Here is a 14,386-nt window from a genome sequence, read left to right on the forward strand (position 1 = left end):
GGGGTTTCAGTGTTAGCCAGGACCTTGTGATCCGCCCCCCCACCCCGCCCCCGCCGGCCTCCCAAAGTGCTGAGATTATAGGCATGAGCCACCGGCCTTTAGTAGGTATTCAATAAAAACTTGAATCAGCAGGACGCAGTGGCTCACACCTGTAATCCCAGTGCTTTGGGAAGCCGAGGGAGGCATATCATGAAGTCAAGAGATCTAGACCATCCTGGCCAACATGGTGAAACTCTGTTTCTACTAAAAATACAAAATTAGCCGGGCGTGGTGGCGTGTGCCTGTAGTCCCAGCTACTGGGGAGGCTTAGGCAGGAGAATTGCTTGAACCCAGGAGGTGGAGGTTGCAGTGAGCCAAGATCGCGCCACTGCACTCCAGCCTGGCGACAGAGCAAGACTCTGTCTCAAAAGAAAGGAAAAAAAAAAAAAGCAAATATTGATCTTGATGAATCTATGCCTGGTAGGAATCACTAGAAGTTGAGAGGACTGAGAGATGGTGAGGACAGGGGTGGTGTAGGCCACTTCCTGAGGCGACGAGGCAGGCAGGGATTCTGCTCCAGAAGAGCCATGCGTGTGGTGGAAGTGGCCTGGGTAAAGTGAGCTCTCAGGACAGGAGGAGAGGGTTAGCCTTAAGCAGATGAAAGAGTCCTGGCCAGGTGCGTGGCTCATGCCTGTAATTCCAGCACTTAAAGCTGGCCAAGGCGGGCAGATCACCTGAGGTCAGGAGTTCGAGACCAGGCTGGCCAACATGGTGAAACCCTGTCTACTAAAAATACAAAATTAGCCGGGCATGGTGGCGGGTGCCTGTAATCTCAGCTACTCCGGAGGCTGAGGCAGGAGAATCGCTTGAACCCGGGAGGTGGAGTTTGCAGTGAGCCTAGATCACACCATTGCACTCCAGCCTGGGCAACAAAGTGAGACTTCGTCTCAAAAAAAAAAAAAAAAGAAAAAACATATATATATACACACACACAGCTGGCACCACCTGATCATTTTCCAGCACTTCCGTTACCCTCAAAAGTTCCTTCTTGCCTCTCTGCAGTCACTCCCTGCTCTGACTCCTGGCCCCAGGCAACTACTGCTTTTCTTTCATTTTTTTATCTTTATAGAGACAGGGTCTTGTGCTCTGTGTCCCAGGTTGGGGGGCAGTGGAATGATCATGGCTCACTGCAGCCTTAAACACCTGAGCTCATGCAATCCTCCCACCTCGGCCTCCCAAGTAGCTGGACTACAGGTATGTGCCACCATGATCAGCTATTTTAAATTTTTTTTGAGACGGTGTATCCTTCTGTTGCCCAGTCTGAAGTGCAGTGGCGCAATCAGCTCACTGCAACCTACGCCTCCCGGGTTCAAGTGATTCTCCTGCCTCAACCTTCCGAATAGCAGAGATTACAGGTCCCTGCCGCCACGCCCAGCTAATTTTTGTATTTTTAGTAGAGATGGGGTTTTGCTATGTTGGCCAGGCTGGTCTGGAACTCCTGACCCTCAGGTGATCCACCCACCTTGGCCTCCCAAAGTGCCGGGATTACAGGCATGAGCCACCACACCTGGCCTTAATTTTTTCAGAGGGACAGGGTCTCACTTCGTTGCCTAGACAGTCTTAAACTCCTGGGCTCAAGCAATTCTACCTTTGCCTCCTAAAGTGTTGGGATTACAGGCGTGACTCACCATGCCTGGCTCAACTGATTTTTATATATTCATCTCCTATCCTATGCTAAAATCATTTCTAGCATAATTTTGGTAGATTCCTTATGAGTGTCCTACCTAGACAACCATGTCATCTATAAGTCTTTCTCTTGTCCAGTTTCCATGTCTTTTCAGCACTCACCACCCTCCCTGGCAGGATGGAACTTGATTATGGAAGGTTTGAAACAACAGTGAATTTTGAAGCAATAGGGTAAGAATTGTGCTCCTGGAGCAGTGCAAGGGCATTTTCAGCATGACATTCATGTGTCATCTAGCTCATCTTCTCACTCACTGGGCTGGGGATCCATCTTCTTGGTGGTACAGTCTCCAGCATGGGGGTTGCTGGGAGATGGGTACTTACCTGTGCATCTGGACCTATTTGCCATAAATGCTTTCCCAGTAACTCCAGGAGGATGAGTTCATTTGGGAGATCATTTATAGAGGTTCTATATTGACTGATTCCCTCAAGTGCCTTATGTTTTTAATTGAAAGAAATCTTAAGATTTAATATTCTCTTGCTAGACCTGGGAAAAAACAAAATTGACTTTTTACCCTTTTTGCCATTCACTTCCTAGTTCAACACCGTAAACCTTTTTTCTAGCTAACACCTTTCAGTACGCAACAAAACTTAGCAGAATAAAATGGGGCTTTGGAGTTAAATTTAAATTCAGCCACTACTAAGACCTCAATTTACATAATTCCTCCTGTATATTATCGAAGGGGATTAAGAACTTTTCAGAGAATTTAAAGGACTAAACGTGATTGCCATTTACCAAGCATTCAATACCTGCTTAGCACGAGAGACTGAGACAAGGTCTCTCCCTGCCTGTGCACTGCCCCCTTAGACACTGTCACATATCCAAGTCCCAGGCATTTCCTATCATTTTTATATATGGCGTTAGGCTCAGAATGCAAATCCTATATGCTATCTAACCAAGTTTTCTCTCTACAACCACCAAATTTCAGAAGTGAAGACTTTTATTTAGCCATTACCACCCCCAGTCCCCAGAGGGACTCTTTACCTATTGGGCTGATTTTTTCATCTTTTTTTTGAGATGGAGTTTCGCTCTTGCTGCTCAGGCTGGAGTGCAATGGTGCAATCCCAGCCCACCGCAACCTCCGCCTCCCAGGTTCAAGTGATTCTCCTGCCTCAGCCAGGATGGCTTTAAGTAGATTTGGTAAAGAACTTTGAGACACTGTAAGGCCAAGGAATTAAGTGACTGTATTTAGAACAGAAGGTATTCCATGAATAACATCAAAACAACGCGGACACTAAGAGAACACATGGACGCAGGGGATGCATGTTGTCTGCATTCCTGTTTTCTGTGCCTACATGTGCTCCACCCCACACCTGCTGAGTACATGCTGGGAAGACCATGTCAACCCTTGGAGCAGCTAGTGTTTAACCATCTCCTGCTAGCGCCTCATGTTTTACATTTTGGCACTGTCATCCAGATACTCCCCTTTCCCCCTAAATAAGACACTGTCACACGATATCTTTTAACTCATCTGTATTTGTTACAACTTTAAGCAGAATGTGACTCGAGCACTACATTTCCATCCACAAGACTGGGTCTGAGTTATTTTTGAACAGCTTTACGATATGCTTAGGTAGGCTTTTAACTTTGCTCCTCCAAACAATACTTCTCTTTGGAAAACAAGCCCTGCGGAGAGATCCTTCCATCAAGTTGCTTCAGTTTAACCTATTTCTAGAGGACTAGTACATGCAGAATTGTCAACTACAGGGGATGAAAAGTTCAAAAAGTAGATCCTACAAGATGTAACGAATACTTTTCTAAACATCAAGATACAGCTCAGGAACACTTCAATAACAAGATTTGGTCTACTTAGGAATCCGGCTTGACAGCTAAACACTTTAGACCACAAAGTTAACATCATGTTACATACATCTTACAGTGCACGTTACCCCAATCTGTGAAAATAAACCAACATGAAACTCAAAAAGCATTACTAGCTCTGCTTTAGTGCCTAAGGTATCACAGCATCACTTAGTAGACAGAAATCTTATCTTCCCCTTAAAGTAGTTGTTGTCATGCCAGACTTTTTAATATTAACAAAAATAAAGAAAAACATCCTTGAAAATATATTATCGGAGGAATTGTAGAGTACTGAACAGGTAAGTCATCCCTCAGCCAGAGGTTAGTCTACTTCTTCCATGCGTGATGTGTCGTCATCTCCTTCAAGGGGTGGCATTTCTTCAGTTACAGCAGCACTGGTATCATCAGCAGTAGGGTCATCTTCATCAATACCTGTTTCCAAAATAAAATCCTCGTATTACAAAGATTTCTTAAAGCCAGCTATTAGGGTAATACTCTTGGTTTCTACCTGCTTTCAAGACAGTATTACAGGACATATGAGTCTCAATTTCATTTCTTAGCTCTTGTAAGACCTTACTTATCCCTAAAAAAAACATACTTTAATACCTCCAAGCAGCAAGCAGGACAAGGTGCTCCAAGTTTGGATAACTGAAAGTTTACCATTTTCTTCAATGTCATGTGTGTTTATTTTCTTTTTAACATTACATAGTATAAGGCTTACCCAGACCAAGTTTGATCATCCTGTAGATCCTGTTAGCATGTGTCTGGGGATCTTCCAGACTGAAGCCAGAAGACAGGAGCGCAGTTTCATAAAGCAAGATGACCAGATCCTTCACAGACTTGTCGTTCTTATCAGCCTCTGCCTTTTGCCTTAAGGTCTCAATAATGGAATGGTCAGGGTTTATCTCCAGGTGTTTCTTTGCTGCCATGTAACCCATTGTTGAGTTGTCTCTTAGGGCTTGAGCTTTCATGATTCTCTCCATGTTTGCTGTCCAGCCATATGTGCTTGTGACAATACAGCATGGAGATGTCACCAATCGGTTTGACACAACCACCTGTAATCAAAAAGTGATGACTAGGAACCTAGAAAGATTAATTCCTAAACTTTCATTGTGAAATGAAATCTGTAGAACCCAAATTTCAATAGATCCAAAATACTATCTACTGTCAAATACAACTTAAATGTCGCATTAGGTATCCAAAGAGCACAGGTTATAATTTCATGTTTTACATGCACAACTTTTTTTTTTTTTTTTTTTTTTGAGATAAGAGTCTCGCGCTCCATCACCCAGGCTGGACTGCAGTGGTGCGATCTTGGCTCACTGCAACCTCCGCCTCCTGGGTTCAGGCGATTCTCCTGCCTCAGCCTCCCAAGTGGCTAGGATTACAGGCCGTGCCACCACGCCTGGTTTACTTTTTTCTATTTTTAGTAGAGACTGAGTTTCACCGTGTTAGCCAGGATGGTCTCGATCTCCTGACCTTGTGATCCGCTGCCTCAGCCTCCCAAAGTGCTGGGATTGCAGGCGTGAGCCACCGCGCCCAACCATACACGACATAGTTTTCTATTTTAAGTTGAAAACATGCGAAAATGGGCTATGTATGACTAAGCTTGAAAGCACCTTAGAAGTATCAATGATCAGGAAATGCTGTATTCACATACCTTTTCAACTTTTTTCTCCAGTATGTCTTTCATGATTTTGCAGAGGTTCTCAAACTTTGTTTTTTTCTCTTCCTGTTTCTTTTTCTCTTCTTCATCCTCTGGAAGTTCCAGGCCTTCTTTGGTGACTGACACTAAAGTCTTCCCCTCAAATTCCTTCAGCTGTTGGACACAGTACTCATCAATGGGCTCAATCATATAGATCACTTCTAAGCCATGTTTCCGAAGACGTTCCACAAAGGCTGAGTTAGCTACCTGGTCCTTGGTCTCACCTGAGGTATTACAAAGTTACTTTTAGACCTTTTAACAGTTAAGAATGGTTTCATCTAGCTCTGACTTTTCTTGCTAGCCAGATACCTAAGCAGAACCTAAGACAGAAAATGACCTAGTTCATGTTAATTATCTTGCCTAGATCAATACCAGTTGTAACAGTGCTACCTGAGTAGAAAACACACCCACAGAGCCTACAAGGCTGTAAGAACGAGGTGTATGACTGTAACATAGTGTCCTCTTACCTGTGATATAATAGATATGTTTCTGGTTCTCCTTCATTCTGGTGCAGTAGTCCTTGAGAGAAACCATCTCATCACCAGAGGCAGATGTGTAGTACCTTAACAGCTCTGAAAGCTTCTTCCGATTTTGAGAGTCTTCGTGTATTCCAAGCTGAAACAAAATATGTTCTTTACAAAGTAAAAAAAAAAAAAAAACTAAAGAGGCCAATTGGAAAACTAATGGTTAAATATTTACACCAACCTTTATGTTTTTAGAGAACTGCTCATAGAATTTCTTGTAGTTCTCTTTATCTTCCGCCAGTTCAGTAAAGAGTTCTAAGCATTTTTTGACCAAATTCTTCCTGATAACTTTCAAAATTTTGCTTTGTTGCAACATCTCACGGGAAATGTTTAGAGGGAGATCCTCCGAGTCTACCACCCCTCTAATGAAGTCTGAAAAAAATATAAACCAAACTCACTGAGTCATTCCAAGGACAAAACTGGTACTATGTAAACTCCCAATATCAAAGATAACCTGGAGATGATGGGACGTATTTTTGAGACAGTCTCACTCTGTTGCCCAGGCTGGAGGGCAGTGGCGCAATCGCCACTCACTGCAACCTCTGCCTCCTGGGGGGTTCAAAAGCTATTTTCATGCCTCAGCCTGCCACTACATGGGGCTAATTTTTGTAATTTAGTAGAGATGGGGTTTCACCATGTTGCCCAGGCTGGTCTTGAACTCGACCTCAATTGATCTGCCCACCCTGGCCTCCCAAAGTGCTAGGATTATAGGTGTGAGCCACCATGCCCACCCAGAAAGTACTTCTTTAATCAGTGACAGTGATTATTTTTCCTATCTATACTTACTCAGATATTCAGGGATTAGCTCCTCACAGTTATCCATGATGAAAACTCTGCGTACATACAATTTGATGTTGTTCTTTTTCTTTCTGTTTTCAAACAGATCAAAAGGAGCACGTCGTGGGACAAATAGAAGGGCTCTGAATTCCAACTGTCCTTCAACTGAAAAATGCTGTAATAAAACAGATACACTAAGTACCAATGAACAATGCATTATAGAAGATATTTGGGGTGGTGGAGAAAGATGATAATCTCAGGACAAGCTTGAAGCACCCATCAGTCACTCACCTTCACTGCCAAGTGATCTTCCCAGTCATTGGTCAAGCTCTTATAGAATTCTCCGTACTCCTCATTAGTAATATCGTCGGGATTTCTGGTCCAGATGGGCTTTGTTTTGTTGAGCTCTTCTTGATCGATGTACTTTTCCTTAATCTTCTTCTTCTTCTTCTTGTCACCATCCTTCTTTTCTTCTTCTTCCTCATCAGAACCAACATCTTCAATTTCAGGTTTGTCTTCCGACTCTTTCTCTTCTTTTTCTTTTTCTTCTTCTTTGTCTTCCTTTTCTTCAGCCTCATCATCGCTGACTTCTTTATCACGTTCCTTCTCCACCTTCAAAACATGAAATCACATCACTGCTGCACTCTAGAACTAAGCCACAGCGCTGCGCCACTATTTTCAACCTAAGGCCAAAGTCTAAATTAGCCAACTTGAGAAGCACCCAGCTTTTCATCAATATTTGATACATCCACTTAATAGCCCGAGGGACCTTTACAGAGTTAGGTAGTAGAGCTTAGGTTCCCCAGGCTTCAGACTAGTTGAACAGATCTAGGGACTAAGGATGTAGTACAGTCACCCCAATCACCTACAGACAGAAATTCACTCTGCAATTACATAAAAACTTACAAAAAGAGTAATGGGATATCCAATAAACTGAGAGTGTTTCTTCACAATCTCCTTTATTCTTCGTTCCTCCAAGTACTCAGTTTGGTCTTCTTTCAGGTGTAGGATAACTTTTGTTCCACGACCCATAGGTTCACCTGCAAGAGAAAAAAGAAAAATTGACTTAATAATACATTCAATTTAATGCTCAACGCCATGCCTAACACCCTTATAACGTGTCTATAAAGCAAGGTTTGCCGTTACTACAGATGCAAAGGCGCCCACAGCACAACCTTTTGGGCAAGGTGCCTTGCCCAAAAGAACCACCCACCAAGTCATGCCATTACACTAAGTGCTCTAGCTTGTTCCTGATCGTCGGGCAAACACAAATTCTGTAAGCTTCACCGCATCCCCAGGGGTTCAAGGGTTGCAGCACCCCACCCTTCCACCGCTCACTTAACCAGTGAATGTTCAGGTGCCTACCTGTGTCTGTCCTCACTGTGAATGATCCCCCTGCTGAGGACTCCCAAGCGTACTGCTCATCATCATTATGTTTGGTGATCACAGTTACTTTCTCAGCAACCAAATAAGCAGAATAAAAACCAACACCGAACTGGCCAATCATAGAGATATCTGCACCAGCCTGCAAAGCTTCCATGAACGCTTTGGTCCCAGACTTGGCGATAGTACCAAGGTTATTGATCAAGTCAGCCTTGGTCATTCCAATTCCAGTATCCACAATAGTGAGGGTTCGATCTTGTTTGTTCGGTATAAGGTTAATATGCAGCTCTTTCCCAGAGTCTAATTTACTGGGATCTGTCAAGCTTTCATACCGGATTTTGTCCAATGCCTGTTAACAAAAAATATTAATTTAAGCACACAGCACCCCCAAGAAGTTCATACTGAAACCAAAATCCGATTCTGGGTTAATAAGCGACTTACATCTGATGAATTTGAAATCAGCTCTCTCAGAAAGATCTCTTTGTTCGAGTAGAAAGTATTGATAATCAATGACATCAACTGGGCAATTTCTGCCTGAAAGGCGAAAGTCTCAACCTCCTCCTCCTCCATCGGTTGGTCTTGGGTCTGGGTTTCCTCAGGCATCTGGAACGACACCGCGCCGGTTTAAAACCTTGCAGGACGTCTACAGAGGCAACACGAGATTCCATCGCGTCCTCCAAATATTTCTAAAGCCGGATTGGAGATTTGCGAAGTTTAAGTAAACCGAAAATAGACGGGCGGCTGACAAAGGATGACCTCATTTCGGAGCGCGGCAACTACCACGAGCGTGTGCGCGCTTCCGGGCGGCCGCCGCAGGCCCGGGCCCAGTCCCCCGCCGCGGTCCCCAACGGACACCCCGGGTGCCCTCCCGCGCGGGCTGCGGCTCCGCCACGGCGGCCTCCTCCGCCTGCGCTCCCAGCGGGGCCGGGCGGGGGACCCCCGCGGCGGGGCCGCTCTGTTCGCGTGCGGCGCCAGCTCTGGCGCTGCTGCAGAGCCTCGGGGAGCCCGCGGCCGCCCGGCCCATTCCTGAAGCGGGGTGCGGAAACCGCAGCGGGCCCGAGGCCTCCGGAATAGGAAGCGCGGCCGCCCGTGAGCGCGGCCCTGGCTGCTTCAGGGATCTCGTCCGGCCCCCACAGCCTCCGCTCCGCGCCAGCCGCCCCCGGTCCCGGTCCCCAATACACCTCCACACGCCCCCACAACCACCCCTCACCTTGGCTAAGTGACCGCACAGGACCAACGGCACAGCAACACCAGGACGCTGAAGCAACTGACGCGCCGCCCCCGCGCCTGCCTTATATAGCGACGGGCCCGCCCAGCGCGCGGCGCTTTTTCCAGAAGCCTCCCGAACCTTCCGGAAGAACCCTCCCCAGCCGCCGCCGCGGCCGCGCGCCTGCGCATGCGCCGTCGCCGCGGCACCCCCCCCGCCTTCCTGCGGGCGCGCGCAGGCCCTGCTCGTGGCCCGGCCCGGGCAACCTTCCCTCAACCGCCGCCGCGCGCCTCTCGCACGCCCCCGCGCCGGCCTCAATGCGCCTGCGCGGCCTGGAATTCTCGGGAAGGTCCGGGCGCCTTCTGGGGCCGCCCGCGCCCTCCGCCCTGCACCCCCACCTGCCGAGCGCGGGCGGAGGGCACGCCCGGGCGTGGGGGCCTTTGAAGTGAGGTGTAGTTGGTCACCCGGGCTGAGCGGAACGCGGGGCCGGGGTGGGAGGCGCGCCTGGAGGGAGGGTCGTGCATGGACGGAGAGCGCCCCGGGTCTCACGCGCCCGGGAGACTACCGGAGCCGTCGTCCTGACTGGCGCCGCGCCCGCTGCCAAAGAACCCAGCCGCAGGCGGCGCCGGGATCGCGGGGCTCTGCCTTCTGGGGGCTGTTAGCTTCAGGCTGCTGCGCACTGGGGAGGCTGTCCCGCGGCCTGCGCGCTCGGGGATTCTCCAGACCCACCGCTGGCTCGGGAGCGCTCCCTACTTTTGGGTTCCCCGAAAGCCATGTGCTTCATACTTAAGGGTCCCTTAGCTTGGGAATCGGGGACTTGGTGAACAAATTCATGCTTACCCAGATACACCCGGCATGATTTTGAAAAGCCCATCGTTTTGCCGACCGATTTGCGGTCTCCAAATTAAGTATCTAACACTTTGGTGATTAACTTGTCCTAAAAGGTTCGTTTTTTTTTTGGACAGGCTCTCGCTTTGTCGCCCAGGCTGGGGTGCCACGGCGGAATCTCGGCTCACTGCAGCCTAGACCCTCCCGGGCTCAGGTGATCCTCCCGCCTCAGCTTTCCCAGTAGCTGGGACGAGCGCGGGCAGAGGACCACAGGCGCGGACACCACACCTGTCTAGTTTTTGTATTTATTTGTAGAGTCGGGGTTTCACCATGTTGCCCAGGCTGGAAAAGCCAATTTCTACATGGGAATTTTCGGATATTTTGGCCAAGGCCAGCTGTGGGAACGTTGGAGGCGTTGGGGTTCCTTCCACCTGGCTTCCCTGCCTAGTCCATGTCCTCTTCCTCTTTGTCTCTGGCGCCTCCCATGATTGGGCCTCCTCCTGCCTGGACTCATAGCCAGGCCCTGGGAATAATCTGAAAGCTCCTTGCCGTGTAAAGAAACGATGGAACTACCTCCGCTTCCTGGTCTCTAGGGAAACGCAACTTGCTCAGGAGCAGGGGTTTTCAGACTGCGGCCTGGGACCCCCCTTACGAGTGTGTGAAATCAACATAAAGCGTCTTGCCTGGCATTACAAAGCGGGGGAAATGGAAGGAAACTAGCAGCCACGTGGCGCGGGCCCCAGCGGTGGTGACCGGGTGTGTGCCTGGTCCTGTGGTAGCTGTTGCGCAACCTGGGGGCGCGCCCCCGGCCCAGGCTTTCCCTACAGCTGCAGCCTGGACTGGCGGGGAGGAATCCGGAAGCAGGAAGAGCGGTGAGCGGGTCGCTGAAGGGGCGCAAGGTCTTCCCTGGCGAGTGCCGCCTTCGCCTGTTTCCTTCCTGTCACCACCAGCCACTGTCCCCGCTCTCACTTGTAGGAACTTTTCCTACCGCAGTTTCTGCCATTGCCCAGGGGGTTTGAGATCTAGAGGAGCCATCCAGGGCCCTAGCTCTGACGTTCTTTTTTTTCTTTTCTTTTCTTTTCTTTTTTTTTTTTTTAGACAAAGTCTCACTCTTGGTCCCCCAGGCTCGAGGACAATGGCACAATCTCTGCTCACTGCAACCTCTACCTCCTGGGTTCAAGCGATTCTCCTGCCTTAGCCTCCCGAGTAGCTGGGATTACAGGCACCCGCCACTACGCCCGGCTAATTTTTGTATTTTTAGTAGAGACGGGGTTTCACCATGTTGGCCAGGCTGGTCTCGAACCCGTGACCTCAGGTGATCCGCCCGCCTCGGCCTCCCAAAGTGCTGGGATTTCAGGCGTGAGCCACGGCGCCCGGCCAGCTCTGACATTCTTTGTCCTTTGTTTTGGGGACCTTCATTTACCCCCATTTCTCCAGTGAACCTGCTCCAAAGCACCTCCCTGGGTCTGGGCATCACTGGGAACCACTGTTTCCCGTCAGGCCCCATCTTCAATGTCCCTTCTTCCTTCCACAACTTCTTGTCTTTCCAGCTCTCCCCGCTCGGTTAACAGGACATTTTTGTCCTGTCTCCAGGTGACATTCCAGTTACCCACCAGGTGCGACCTCTGTAATGGTTTCTACCATCAACACGCCAGCCCCTGGCTGTTCCTTCTCTCTTCTTAGACTCATGCCCCTCTCCCTGGCACATCACGGAGCTCTTGGAGGTGGGTGTTTGCCCCCAGGAAATCTTGTCCAGCACTCTCACTAATAGAACTTGTGTGCAGATGACTCACAGAAGAGCCCGGCCAGGACTCAGCTCCAGACCTGGATGCTGAGCCTCATGAGCTTCCCCCCTGTCTCCAGCCCTATTTGAGGGCTCGTTAGCCAGGTCACTGACTATCCCACCTTAAAGAACCCCAAGCATCCCCACAACGGATCTGGCACTGAGTCCTGCCACTTCTGCCTCCTAAGTACCTCTTGAACCCAGCCACTTCCCTCCACCTTCATCCCCCGCTTCCACACAACCGTCAGCTCACCTGGAAGGCCTCCATAACCACCTAACTGCTCCCTGCATATGGTCTGGTCTGTCTCCAAACTGTAACCAGGGTGAGCTTTGAGAACACAGACCTGGCCCTATCTATTCCCTCCTCCCCACCCTCTGCAAATTCTAGCTGACTTCCCATCCTTCTAGGAGGAAGACAGAGCTCTTTAGGCCTGTGAGGCCCTGCAGGTCGCTGCTGCCTCCCCATACAGCGCCAGTTCCCACTGTGCTCCTATTTCTGTGTCTGGCGCACTCCCCATGACTCGCCCCCACGAGGCTGTGCAAATGCTGTTCCCTCTGCCTGGAACACCATTCCCTCTGTTCTTCTCTAATTAATTTTTCATGGACCTTCTGCTCACACATTTTCTTAGGAACCCCACCTGCCTCCCACCAGGCCAGGTGTCCTGTCATGGAGAGGTTCTCAGAATGTGGTGCCCTCTCCTTCAGAGTACAGACCACATGTGCTCCTCTGCTTCCTCTAGCCCTCCAACCCCAAGTTCTTCCACTCCTGCTTCACCGCCTTTTCTGTCCAGCCTCCTCCTCTTCCTTCCTCAACAACATATTTCTTTTTTTTTTTTTTGAGACGGAGTCTCGCTCTGTCGCCCAGGCTGGAGTGCAGTGGTGCGATCTTGGCTCGTTACAAGCTCCGCCTCCCGGGTTCACGCCATTCTCCTACTTCAGCCTCCCTAGTAGCTGGGACTACAGGCGCCCGCCACCACACCTGGCTAATTTTTTGTATTCTTTAAGTAGAGAGGGGGTTTCACCGTGTTAGCCAGGATGGTCTTGATCTCTTGACCTTGTGATCCGCCCGCCTTGGCCTCCCAAAGTGCTGGGATTAGAGGCGTGAGCCACAGTGCCTGGCCTCAACAACGTATTTCTAATAGATCACCAAGCCTTGCAGATTTAGCATCCTAAATATTTGTTGACCTCGTCCCACAGTGATGTTGCTGTTAGGGCAATCTGACCATTTTCCTCCTCTATTTGAAAGCTTTCAGTGTCCCTCAGTAAAGCTGGAGCATGGATTCTGGATCCAGGTGGCCTGGATTCAGATCTTAGCTCAGCCACTGCCTGTGTGACCCAGGGCAAGTCACTTACCCTTTCTATGCATCCAGTTCAGTATCTGTAGCATAGACATGAACATGTCTTCTTCATAGAGTGGTTATGAAGCTTAAATGAGCCACTTCTGGTTTTGGAAATGGCTCAGGTGATAGCCTACCCCATAGCAATTTATGCCCCCTTACTTGCTTGCCAGGCAGCAGGCTAGCTACTTTGCATGCAGTTTCTTAGTCCTCTCGACTCTGAAGTAGGTGTCTTTGGTCCCACTGTACGGATGAGAACACTGAGGCTTAGGAGAGGTAAGTCCTTTACTCAGGGTCACCCAGAGCAAGGGCCTCCAGGGCAGTTACACCCAGGTCTGGCTCATGATTTTTGTTTTATCCTAATAAACAGTCTCAGCCGGGTGCAATGGCTCACACCTGTAATCCCAGCACTTTGGGAGGCTGAGGCAGACCAATCAATTGAGGTCAGAAGTTTGTGACCAGCCTGGACAACATGGTGAAACCCCATCTCTACAAAAAATACAAAAAAATTTAGCTGGGTGTGGCAGCACACACCTGTAGTCCCAGCTACTCGGGAGGCTGAGGCAGGACAATTGCTTGAACTCAGGAGGCAGAGGCTGCAGTGAGCCGAGATTGCACCACTGCACTCCAACCTGGGCAACAGAGTGAGACTGTCTCAAAAAAACAAACAACAAAAAAAGAGACAGTCTCACTCTCTTGCCCAGGCTGGAGCACAGTGGCACAAACATGGTTCACTACACCGTCAGCCTCCTGGGCGCAAGTGATCCTTCTGCCTCAGCCTCCTGAGGAGCTGGGACCACAGGCATGTGCCACCACACCCAGCTAAATTTTATTTTTTTTGTAGAGATGAGGTCTTGCCATATTACCCAGGCTGGTCTTGAACTCCTGGACTTAAGGAGTCCTCCCACTGTGGCCTCCCAAAGTGCTGGGATTACAGGTGTGAGCCACCACAACTGCCCTTGGCTCATACATTTTGATACATTTTTTCATTTTCATTCAGCTCAAAATATTTTTAAAATTTCCTTTTATTTCTTGACTCATGGGTTATTTATACATGTTTTACTTTTCAAATAGTTGGAGGTTTTTCAGATTTTTTTTGTTACTGATTTTTTTTTTTTTTGAGACAGTCCCGCTCTGTCGCCCAGGCTGGAGTGCAGTGTCGCGTGCTCTTGGCTCACTGCAACCTCCGCCTCCTGGGTTCAAGCAATTCTTGTGCCTCTGTCTCCCAAGTAGCTGGGATTACATGCATGCGTCACCACACCTGGCTGACTTTTTTGTATTTTTAGTAGAGATGGGCTTTCACCATGTTCACCAGGCTG

General features: G+C 49.0%; 1 protein-coding gene across 2 annotated transcripts in view; it reads right to left on the bottom strand.

Annotated features, from left to right (window-relative positions):
• Positions 1–3,181: 3,181 nt before the first annotated feature.
• HSP90AA1 (heat shock protein 90 alpha family class A member 1) overlaps positions 3,182–14,386 on the bottom strand; it is a 58,745-nt gene continuing 47,540 nt past the window's right edge. Inside the window, exons 1-11 of one of the 2 annotated variants that reach the window (XM_034938174.2) lie at positions 9,123–9,338; positions 8,354–8,515; positions 7,895–8,261; positions 7,436–7,569; positions 6,821–7,141; positions 6,539–6,704; positions 5,934–6,124; positions 5,696–5,843; positions 5,184–5,452; positions 4,245–4,578; positions 3,182–3,955 (exon numbers count right to left, since the gene is read on the bottom strand). In XM_034938174.2, the coding sequence (XP_034794065.2) occupies positions 3,846–3,955; positions 4,245–4,578; positions 5,184–5,452; positions 5,696–5,843; positions 5,934–6,124; positions 6,539–6,704; positions 6,821–7,141; positions 7,436–7,569; positions 7,895–8,261; positions 8,354–8,515 (2,202 nt within the window). In that variant the 5' untranslated portion in view covers positions 9,123–9,338 and the 3' untranslated portion in view covers positions 3,182–3,845. Of the gene's footprint in view, positions 3,956–4,244; positions 4,579–5,183; positions 5,453–5,695; positions 5,844–5,933; positions 6,125–6,538; positions 6,705–6,820; positions 7,142–7,435; positions 7,570–7,894; positions 8,262–8,353; positions 8,516–9,122; positions 9,339–14,386 lie in introns of those variants that run through there. The other variant, XM_063596394.1, reaches the window with a different exon arrangement.

Source organism: Pan paniscus, chromosome 15, assembly GCF_029289425.2.
Source record: "Pan paniscus chromosome 15, NHGRI_mPanPan1-v2.0_pri, whole genome shotgun sequence".
Lineage (NCBI taxonomy): Eukaryota > Metazoa > Chordata > Mammalia > Primates > Hominidae > Pan > Pan paniscus.